General features: G+C 43.3%; 1 protein-coding gene across 1 annotated transcript; it reads left to right on the top strand.

Moving 5' to 3' along the window:
* Nucleotides 1-911: 911 nt before the first annotated feature.
* LOC306742362 (extracellular calcium-sensing receptor-like) lies at nt 912-8,488 on the top strand (the record flags this gene model as incomplete). Its single annotated transcript, XM_079224731.1, has 8 exons — nt 912-1,060; nt 1,412-1,706; nt 1,802-2,091; nt 2,259-2,554; nt 5,616-5,821; nt 5,960-6,181; nt 6,640-6,763; nt 7,584-8,488. The coding sequence occupies exons 1-8, from the start codon at nt 1,002-1,004 to the stop codon at nt 8,486-8,488; spliced, it is 2,397 nt and encodes a 798-aa protein (XP_079080857.1). The 5' UTR covers nt 912-1,001.
* Nucleotides 8,489-11,549: the final 3,061 nt, after the last annotated feature.

Here is an 11,549-nt window from a genome sequence, read left to right on the forward strand (position 1 = left end):
TCTACATGATTCTCATCACCTGTAGCTTACCTATGTGCACTTCATGAATTAATGCTCCAATCTGTGTTTAATGTCAGAACTGCATGTATGTTCACTCTGTGTTTTCAGTAAGGATACAATAAAGAAAAAAAACTACATTATGGCTCCAACAGCAACATTTACTATGAAGCTCATTCTGCACATTCAGTCTTCATCTTGTTTATCTAAATATTTGCATTTTATGTTTGTTTTTTTTATGTTACATATTTTATTAATTGTAATGTAATTTTTTGTAAGTACTTTAAAAACAATTTTTGTCACGGCCTGAAAATATAAAAGAAAGTGAATAATTAAAGTAAAAAATGACAATATACATTAATTTCTCTTTTATAAACTCAGTGATTCTTTCTTTCTGTGTTGGCATTTCTTCATATGCAATTCAACCAAACAAACAACTCATTAGTGGTTGACGTTTGTTAGTCTGTAATATTAGCTTAAACACAGCAAAAAAAGGAATACAGGTTTTACTTAAGATATTCGTGATTGCAATGGTAGCTTTAAAAGAAGAGAAAAGAGACATGGGCACTTATAGATTAGACTGTACACAAAGCTCACAAAAAGACTTGTACAATAGTTAATCAAAGACCACTGGGTAAGAGCATCCTCTCTCTGACGTACAGTAAGCTGACGTACAGTAGGAGGGAAGCTTCAGTCTGAATATCTATATAGACCAGTAAAAACACAGCATGCCCACTTGAGGACAGTTGAGGATGGAGATCTCAGCTCTCTTTATTGGCCTGATCCTGTCACTGGGTTTGTTTGAGCTGAACTCAGCTCTTGCGTTGAATGGTTCTGTGGATGATGTGAAACAAACGGCTGAGTTCTCAGAGGATAGGAATGGTGTTGGGGACAGCACTGAGGCCTCATCTGTGAAATGCAAGCTCCAGGGTACCACTCGTCCACCTGCTTTCTCATTGGATGGTGACTACGTTATTGGTGGTGTTTTCTCCATACATTTATCCATGCACGCATTGAAGCATAACTACACCACCATGCCTGATCCACTAAGATGCTCAGGGAGGTTAGTAAGAGGAAGATGTGGGGTCTAAGAGGATGTTCATATAGTTTGAATACTTTGAATTTGGTCATGAAAAACAATATTTTATATGTAAGTATTACATTCACAAAATAGTAGAGACTTGTAGTTATTTTTCATTTGTTAACTGAAAACATGAAAACTAAAACTAGAGTTTAAAATATCCAACTATTGTTAATCTTTGCATTAAGATTATTGTGCACTTTGTACTGATATCTGTGTTGTGAATTTTGGTTTTAAATTCTTACCTATTATGTATTTCTGTTAAAATTAGTGAAATGTCCTCATCATTATGTAGACCATATTTTAAACAGTGACACGAGTGTCTGTGTGCAGCATTGTTACCCGTGAGCTGCGCTACTCAAGCGCAATGATCTTCGCCATCGAGGAGATTAACAACAGCACGGAGCTGCTGCCGGGCATCAAACTCGGTTATCAGATCTACGACTCGTGCGCCTCTGTGCCTGTAGCGGTGCATGTGGCATTCCAGCTGTCAAGCAGCCTGGACCCGGTGTTTTACACCGGCGACAATTGTTCGCAATCTGGTAAAGTGATGGCTATTGTTGGTGAGTCTGGGTCCACGCCATCCATCAGCATGTCTCGCATCATCGGGCCCTTTAACATTCCTCAAGTAAATATTTTGAATTCCTGCCAACGATGTGTTTAACAGACCAGTGCTATTTTGTGTCTGTCCTGTTTAATAATTACACTGTTGTGTTCATTTAGGTTAGTCACTTTGCCACTTGTGCATGCCTGTCCGATAAGCAGCAGTACCCGAGTTTCTTCAGAACAATTCCGAGTGACCAGTTCCAGGCTGACGCGCTGGCGAAGCTGGTAAAACACTTTGGTTGGACTTGGATAGGTGCTATCCGATCAGATTCGGATTATGGAAATAATGGTATGGCGTCTTTCCTGGACGCAGCACACAAAGAGGGGATCTGTGTGGAATATTCTGAATCTTTCAATAAGTACCACCCACGAAGCAGGATCCAGAGAGTAGCTGACATTATTCGCAGGTTTTTACATTCACTGATTATGCTTTTGTTCCCTGTGCTCACACTGATCGTATGCACACAAATCCACAACAATGTTCTGTAAATTATAAGATAGAGGAGTATTAACACATATTTTGTAATATATTTGTTAATATTGGTTTATACAATGCACTATTATTTCCCTCCAGGTCGACAGCTATGGTTATTGTGGCGTTTATAATATCTGGAGACTTGAGGATTCTGCTGGAAGAGCTGTCGCTCAAGCCCTCTCCTCCTCGCCAGTGGATAGGCAGTGAGTCCTGGGTAACTAACCCAGACATGCTGATATTCAGTTTCTGTGCTGGAGCTGTCGGATTTGGCATTGAGCGATCTGTCATCCCAGGTCTGAAAGATTTCCTGCTGGATCTCTCTCCCTCTAAAGTGGCTGCCTCTCCAGTGCTTACTGAGTTCTGGGAGGATGCATTCAACTGCAGGCTGGGAAAAAGTGAGAAAGATTGGCTGATCTTTAACATAACTGACACTCACAGTTGTGTCTTGTCGTTGTGTTTTTTATTCTGTCTGACTGGAGAAGCAGCTGCTTTAACATCCTAATCCATGAGTGATTTAAAGGGAAATCTGTTGTTATTGAACAAAGACACAAAGTTTAAATAAGGTCTCTGTGAATAATCTAAATTGAAATGAGGATCGTTCAGGTCAAGTTGAGGCACTCTGCTGTCTTGGAGAAGCTGTCAACACTAAAGCCCTGAACACATGCACACACTATATAGAGTCTTTAGGTCACTTTAGTTGAAAAAAAGTACAAAAAAATGTAATTACTAGGATGCATCAGTTTCAGTATGTATTGTAAATATGTACGTCGATCCAAATATACTGTTATATTGACGTAGATTAATAGATCATTTATTCGTTTGAAAGACATTTAAACAGGTCAAGTCAATATCCAATTCAAGGAAATGTTGCCAATTCATGACAACATGAGCTGGAATACAAAAGCAAAAAAAAAGAAGCTAAAACATAAAACAAACTATATAAAAAAAACAAAAGACAGATGAAGAAACGTCGGGAAAAAAGTGTTTTGAATTGTATTGGAAAATAATCATGCTTTATTAGTGAATTAGAATAATCTCTCTCTCTCTCTCTCTCTCTCTCTCTCTCTCTATATATATATATATATATATATATATATATATATATATACAAGAGGCTCTAATAAAGGTTTTGCAGGTTAAATAAAACTAAAAAAGAACATTATACCAGCCATCCATCCATTTTCAGCGGCTTATCAGGGGTCGGGTCGCGGTGGCAGCAGGTTCAGCAGGCCGACGCAGGCTTCTCTCTCACCCGCAACACTTTCCAGCTCATTCTGGGGGATCCCGAGGCGTTCCAAGGCCAGCCGGTAGATATAATTCCTCCAGCGTGTCCTCGGTCTTCCCCGGGGTCTCCTACCAGATGGACGTGCCTGGAAAACCTCTAATGGGAGGCGTCCAGGAGGCATCCTGACTAGATGCCCGAACCACCTCAGCTGACTCCTTTCGACACGAATACCCATACTCCCGCAGCACACCCCACAAAAACCCCCGAGGGACCCGGTCAAAAGCCTTCTCCAAGTCTACAAAGCACATGTAGACTGGTTGGGCGAACTCCCAGGACCCCTCCAGTAGTCTTGCTAGGGTAAAGAGCTGGTCCACTGTTCCACGGCCGGGACGGAATCCGCACTGTTCGTCTTGAATCTGAGGTTCGACAAGCGGTCGGAGCCTCGTTTCCAGCACCCTGGCATAAGCTTGAGCAGTGTGATACCACGATAGTTCAAGCACACTCTCCGGTACCTCTTCTTGAAGATGGGAACCACCACCCCGGTCTGCCAGTCCATTGGCACTGTTCCCGACCCCCATGCGACACTGCAAAGGCGTGTCAGCCAAGACAGCCCAACAATGTTCAGCGCTGGCTGATCTCATCCACCCCTGGCGCCTTGCCACCAAGGAGCTTTTTGACTACCTCAGTAACCTCTGCCAGGGATATGGGTGCAACCACCCCAAAGACTTCAGGCGCTGCCCCCTCTCCATGGGACATGTTGGCCGGGTTTAGGAGTTCCTCAAAGTGCTCTTTCCACCGCCCGACGATGTCCACAGTCCGGGTCAGCAGTTCAGGAGTTCCTCCCAATCACGCCCCGCCAGGTTTCTCTATCATTGCCCACGTGAGCGTTGAAGTCTCCCAGGAGAACTATGGAGTCGGCAGGCGGCGCCCTTTCCAGGACCCCTCCCACCGACTCCAAGAAGGCCGGATACTCTGAACGCTCATCCGGGGGCTCGTGAGTATCCCGACTCCCACCCGGCGCCTCTCACCCTTCTCCAGGAGCTTGGTTCCAGAGCCCATGCTGTGCGTGGAGGTGAGCCCAACTATATCCAGCTGGTACCGCTCCACCTCCTGCACCAGCTCTGGCTCTTTCCTCGCTAGCGAGGTGACGTTCCACTTCCCGAGAGCTAGTCTATGCTGCCGGCGATCGGCTCGCCCAGGCCCCCTCCTTGGCCCGCCGGCCGGTCTGCATAGCACCCGACCCCGATGCTTCCCCCTGCGGGTGGTGAGTCCACAGGGTTGCTGGTCCATGATCTTTTTTCGGGCTGAGCCCGACCAGGCACCATGGGCAAAAGCCCAGCCACTAGACGCTCGCCGACGAGCTCCCCTCCTGGGTCTGGCTCCGGGAGGGTGCCCTGGTTTCCCTTGTCCGGGCGAGGTAGCTTCATTCCGTAGGCCGTAAATCATCATGGTTTTTTGAACCGCTCTTAAGTCTGGGCTCTCCCCCGAGACCTGTTTGCCTTGGGAGACCCTACCAGGGGCTGATTCTCCAGATAACATAGCTCCCAGGATCACTGAGCGACTCAAACTCCTCCACCACTTTAAGGTGGCGATTCGCGGAGGAGATTATTATCTTATGAAAGGCATCTTTGAGGCAAATAGTAGTTAAGTTAATGGATGATGATGAAAGGAATGAGGAAGGTGTCAAATTATACATGAGAAATAATGATATAATTGTCAAGGCTAAAAAAAAAAAGCTTCCTCTGTCTTTGTTTTTTTGTTCAAACAGTTTTACTTAGCCTACCAGCATGTATCAGTTAAAGTTTATATGTATAAATATGTACATGTATGTCTTGTCCTAACAGTGACCATTTATTTCTTCAAAACACTTTAACATAGATCTTGTCAAATTCAATAAAAGGAAAATACTAATAATTATTTGCATTTTATGCAGTTGACTAATTGTCTGATATTTGAGCTGGTAGATAACGGTCAAAATTAAAATCAGTACCGGATACAAACTAAAAGAGCCACTATTAAATAGAGTAATTTCTGTTATACAATACTTTGATATTTAATAAATAATGTTTAACTTATAAATTAGAGCAATGTAGATATACAGGTTTTTGCTCTGCACATTTGACAGGTTAAATAAAACAAAGAAACAAAAATGAAAAAGACATTCAGATGAATTATAATATAATATTGTCAATGCTAAAAAACATATTTTTTTTGTCTTCATGTGTTTTTAGCAGCAGTCACAGACAATAATGCATGTGATGGAAGTGAAGACATAGAGACGATCCAGAGCCCTTACACTGACACATCTCAGCTCCGAATCACTAACATGGTGTACAAGGCTGTTTATGCAATAGCACATGCCATTCATAATGCAGTGTGTCAGGAAACATATTCTATAACCCAGTGTGAAAAAGTCTTCAGCATAGAGTCCAAACAGGTCGGTAAAAACAAATATGTCAAAACCCCAATGTCCTTTTTCCTGCTATACTGTACATTTTCCTCAATAAAATATACATTTTAATATACATTGTTTAATTTCTCCCCTTCTCCGTCATCCATTACTTCATCCTCACAGGTTCTCACTCAGTTGAAGAAAGTTAAGTTTTCTCAAAATGGTTATGATGTGTCATTTGATGCCAATGGGGATCCTGTGGCCACATATGAGCTGGTTAACTGGCAAAAAAGTGAGAGTGGCAGCATTGAGTTGGTGGCAGTAGGGAACTACGATGCATCACTGCCGGTGGGCCAGGAACTCCATATCAACAGGAACCTCACCTGGGTGGAGGGTGGCACACAAGTAGGGAGCCCACAATTAATATTATAACATATTCCAATTTCAAATTTGGTGACATGTGTCTTTCGTCCGTGTTCCTTCAGTCCATACTGGCTGTGAAGAGATTTGTTCTCAAGTAACAGCATTTTCAGTCTGAAATACCAATTAATTATTTCTATAAAAAGCTTCCTTTGCTGAGGAATAGTAACAAAAACCAGGACTTTGTACAAAAAGTCTGTAACTTTGGAAGATAACCGCTTGCTTTGTCCAATTCAAACTGCTGAGGCCTCATTTTGGCTTTAGCTGCACTAGAATGTATTTATGGCACAACTATGGATGTTTTCCACCAGCATCTGCATTGACAAAACACACATGCAAGTTATGTTTTTAGACAGACTTGAAAAGAATCTGAACCTATTCTTGAATCCTCAGAGCTTTGAAGCACATCTGAATATGTTTGACTTTGTTTGTCTATGTGCCAGGTGCCTGTGTCAGTGTGCACTGACAGCTGTCCTCCAGGATCTCGTAAAGTGCTTCAGAAAGGAAAACCAACCTGCTGTTTTGATTGTATACCATGTCCTGAGGGAGAGATTAGCAATGCTACAGGTATTGTTTTTCCTACTGCAGATTATACAGAAGGTGGCACATCTTAAAGTTGCTCTGTTCCTGATCCGATAGCATTCTGCCGTTTAAATGTTTAAACACTTTAACCGAGCATATAAAGTTGTCCTGCGAGTCTGCAGGTACGTGCTACCTATTATCTTTCTGCGGCTTCTCTGCTCACCCACCGCTGCTGTGATCACATCACCCTTGTCCCCTAAAACCTTCACTGGCTCCCTGTCCCACAACAGAGCCAATTCAAAGTCCTTATCCTCACTCAAAAAGCCCTCCATAACCAATAAAATGAGGACTATCTACACTTTACAACGCATTTATAAATGACAATGAAAGGCCAGCAGTGCCTCAAAGCAAACATAACTCTGTTATCTACTCAACAGAAAAGGGAAATAGACACAACGCAAAGTGATAAAGAACATCCATATGATGGTGATGGGGGTTAAAAACATTTATAACTGTGTTTATGAATCGCAGTTACTAATGATTGTTTATGTTGGAACAATGCTTTTTAAATGATGAGTTAAGTGTTTAGTCATGCTTTACTAATGCTAAATAGTGTGTAGTTATTATAAAGTGCTAACCAAACCTTTTTCAGAACTGCATTTAATGTGATTAATGTTGTGTATTTGAATGTGATGTTCTATAATATAATTTAAATTTGTGATTTTGTTTCTTTTTTTTGTAAAATCTCTCTGAGTACTATGAAAAGGCTCTATAATTAAGATGTTTTACCATTATTATTATTGTTTTTATTATGTACAACATCAAATATACACTATGACTTTTATTTACGTTTTTATTTTTTCAGATTCCCCTGATTGTTTCCCTTGCCCCAAGGAATTTTGGCCTAATGCAAAGAGACACACTTGTCTCCCCAAGCCTGTAGAGTTTCTTTCCTTCAATGAGGCCCTAGGAATCATCCTGGCTGCATTCTCAGTTGGTGGTGCCTGCCTTGCCATTATAACAGCGGCTGTGTTCCACCGTCACAGGACATCTCCGATTGTCAGAGCCAACAACTCTGAGCTGAGCTTCCTGCTGCTCTTCTCTCTGACTCTCTGTTTCTTATGCTCATTGACTTTCATTGGAGAACCCTCTGAGTGGTCCTGCATGCTGCGCCACACAGCGTTTGGGATCACCTTCGTCCTCTGTATCTCTTGTGTTCTTGGAAAAACAATAGTTGTGTTAATGGCATTCAAAGCCACTCTCCCAGGTCGTAATGTTATGAAATGGTTTGGTCCTCCACAGCAAAGGATGACTGTAGTGTCTTTCACTTTCATTCAAGTTATAATATGTACTCTTTGGTTGGTTCTTAGTCCTCCTTTTCCGAGGAAAAACCTCACCACATACAAGGAGAGAATCATCCTGGAGTGTGCATTAGGCTCAGCTATTGGGTTCTGGGCTGTGCTCGGGTACATCGGCCTGCTGGCTGTCTTTTGCTTTGTGTTGGCGGTCCTCGCCCGGAAACTACCTGATAATTTTAATGAAGCCAAGCTTATCACCTTCAGCATGCTGATATTCTGTGCAGTCTGGGTCACCTTCATCCCAGCATATGTCAGTTCTCCTGGGAAATTTACTGTGGCTGTGGAGATATTTGCCATTCTTGCCTCCAGTTTTGGACTCATATTGTGTATATTCGCTCCAAAGTGTTTCATCATATTGTTTAAGCCAGAGAAAAATACCAAGAAAAATGTAATGAACAAAAGTCAATCTTAAAACCAAAAGTTTGGAGAAAACAAAGAAAGTACTTGAGGGGACTTTTAATACAAATACTTAAGTCACAAAGGACAAAGAGGGAGAACTTGTTTCACATCTGTGCTATTGGCTAAAAATAAATCAACGTTTAGTTGGTTGACATGCTCACTGGCATTATCTAAATAGCAGCATTGTCCATATTAAATGTTTCAATTTATCATATTCAGAATCTAAGCACGCCAGCCATGCTCTCACTCCAACACGTAACATAGTCAAAGAGCTGTTCTACACGCCTGGTTCTCATCACCTGTAGCTTACCTATGTGCACTTCATGAATTAATGCTCCAGTCTGTGTTCAATGTCAGAACTTCATGTATGTTCACTCTGTGTTTTCAGTAAGGATACAATAAAGACAAAAATGTCACGTGGTGGTTGCAATTAGGACCCAAACACAGACGACAATGTAAAGTAAATTTATTTACCAAAAACAGACTTCCAAAAACACAGGATCAAGCATCAAAAACAGGGACCAAAAAAGGGCACGGGAACAAACAGGGAACACACCGACTAACACACAGTACGATCTGACACTGGGGCAGAAGACATACAGGAACATTCACTATAAAGCTCATGGTCTGCACATTCAGTCTTCATTTTGTTAACTAAATATTTTCATTTAATGTTTTTTTTAATATTACATATTCTATTAATTATAACATCATTTTTGGAAAGTACTCAAAAATATGCTGTTATCACGGCCTCAAAATATAAAAGAAAGTAAATAATTAAAGTAAAAATGACAATATACATGCATTTCTCTTTTAGAAACTCAGTGCTTCTTTATTCATAATTCTGTGTTGGCATTTCTTAATATGCGATTTAACCAAACAAACAACTCATTAGTGGTTGACATGTGTTACTGAAATACTAGCAGGTTTTACTGAATTAAGAAGATTCCGGTAGCACATTATAATAAGTGCACACTGTTTAGCATTAGTAAAGCATGAATAAACAATGTATTCATCATTTATTAAGCATTATTCCAACATGAATACTCATTAGTAACTCATTCATAAACACAAGTTATAAATGTTTTATTCTTGATTAATAAGCTTGGGTATAAATGATGGATTCCTCATTTGTAAATGAAGTATTCAGGTCTTATAGATGATTAATAAAATCATTTGTAAAGTGTTATGATAAAAACAATGCTGCAATTCATGATTAATTCAGGTAGTTACTACTCATTAATTCAGTAGTTACAACTCGTTAGTTAAGTATTAGTTAAGCATGTTCTATGACCTAATCTAAAGTGTAGACTATTTATGCCTTCCAAAGCATTAATACATGTCATGATTAATTCAGTAGTTACTACTACTTCAGGCCAGTCACCTTCGAAAAAAGGAACTAGATGTCACGATGTTGGTTTGTCTGGTGTCCTGTCTCATTGTGAAGCCCTTGTCTTGTGTGTCCTCTGTGTTTCTGCACTTCTTGTCCCCGTGATCGTCCATGATTGTCTGTCTGCCCTGTTCCCTGATTGTGCATTACTTTCACCTGTGCTCCCCTCAGTGTTTCCACATGTTCCTCGTTACCCTCCTCTTGTATTTAAGCCCTGTTTGTCTTCTGCCCCCTTGTCAGATTGTCTTTGTTCCTGTGTGGGTCTTGTCATGTGCCACCTTTTGTCTAGTCCTCAGTTTTGTTTTGGTTTTGGAGTTTTTGCTAATAAAGCACGTTTTGGATTTGTTCACCTTCAAACCTGCCTCCGGTCTCGTCCCTCTGCGCCTGGGTCTCCGCACACCTCACACCAGGTCGTGACAGGACAATCCGACCAATTCTGACCCAGCAGAGGAACCATGCCGAACTCGACGGAGGAGGTGTTCCGGGCCTTTTTCTGCACACCTCGCCTGGTTTACGGTGGGCCCCGTAGCTTGAGGTCCTCCACGGCGCTCCCAGAGCGGGCCTCCGCCTGGGCGCCGCTGCCAGCCCGGGTCCTGCCGGCCCCCCGGATCCTGCCTATTCCGGCCCCACGGGTCCTGCCGCCCCCCCGGATCCTGCCGCCCCCCCGGATCCTGCCTGTTCCGGCCCCCCGGGTCCTGCCCGTGTCGGCCCCCCGGGTCCTGCCTGTTCCGTGCCACCGGGTCCTGCCTATTACACCCCCCGGCCTATTTTGGCCCCCCGGGTCCTATTGGCGTCCCGACCCGTTCCCGGCGTCCCAGAGACAAGAGTCTCGGCTGCCGCCCTGCAGCCGTCAAGAGTCCCGGCTGCCGCCCTGCAGCCGTCAAGAGTCCCGGCTGCCGCCCTGCAGCCGTCAAGAGTCCCCGCTGCCGCCCGGCAGCCGTCCCCGTCCCCTCTAGTGTCCCGTTCCCCTCCAGGTTCCCCTCTAGTGTCCCGTTCCCCTCTAGTGCCCCGTTCCCCTCCAGGTTCCCCTCTAGTGTCCCGGTCCCCTCCAGATTCCCCTCTGGTGTCCCGGTCCCCTCCAGGTTCCCCTCTAGTGTCCCGGTCCCCTCTAGTGTCCCGGTCCCCTCCAGGTTCCCCTCTAGTGTCCCGGTCCCCTCCAGTGTCCGCTCTAGTGTCCCGTTCCCCTCTAGTGTCCCGGTCCCCTCTAGTGTCCCGTTCCCCTCCAGGTTCCCCTCTAGTGTCCCGGTCCCCTCTACTTCTTTGTTGAGGCCATTCTGCCCCAAAACTCTTCAACATTAAAGACTGTTGCGTCTTAGGGCATGGTAATGTTCATCAGTTGGTACTCCATGAACTCCTCACTTACTTGGTCCTGCTCCTTTGGGTCATTAAAAGGAAGGAGTCCCTGAAATCTTAAAGATCACATGTGTACAAGACTGATTAGAATACAGCGAGTGAGAAACAGATTTGTTTTGTGATCATGACCATTAAACTTAACAATATATAATCAGTATATGAAAACCCTTGCCTGTCTACAAAGAATAGGGTGTCTTCAACACCACACTCAGCTCTCAGCTGCACATCAACAAATCTGGCATGCTTCAGGAGAGCATCTTTCAGTGGGAGCTTTGCCATGGCATACTCCACAGCTCCGACCAAAAAGGCCAGTGCTGCCTGCTGAAATTGT

Source organism: Taurulus bubalis (genome assembly GCF_910589615.1).
Source record: "Taurulus bubalis genome assembly, chromosome: 10".
Taxonomy (NCBI): domain Eukaryota; kingdom Metazoa; phylum Chordata; class Actinopteri; order Perciformes; family Cottidae; genus Taurulus; species Taurulus bubalis.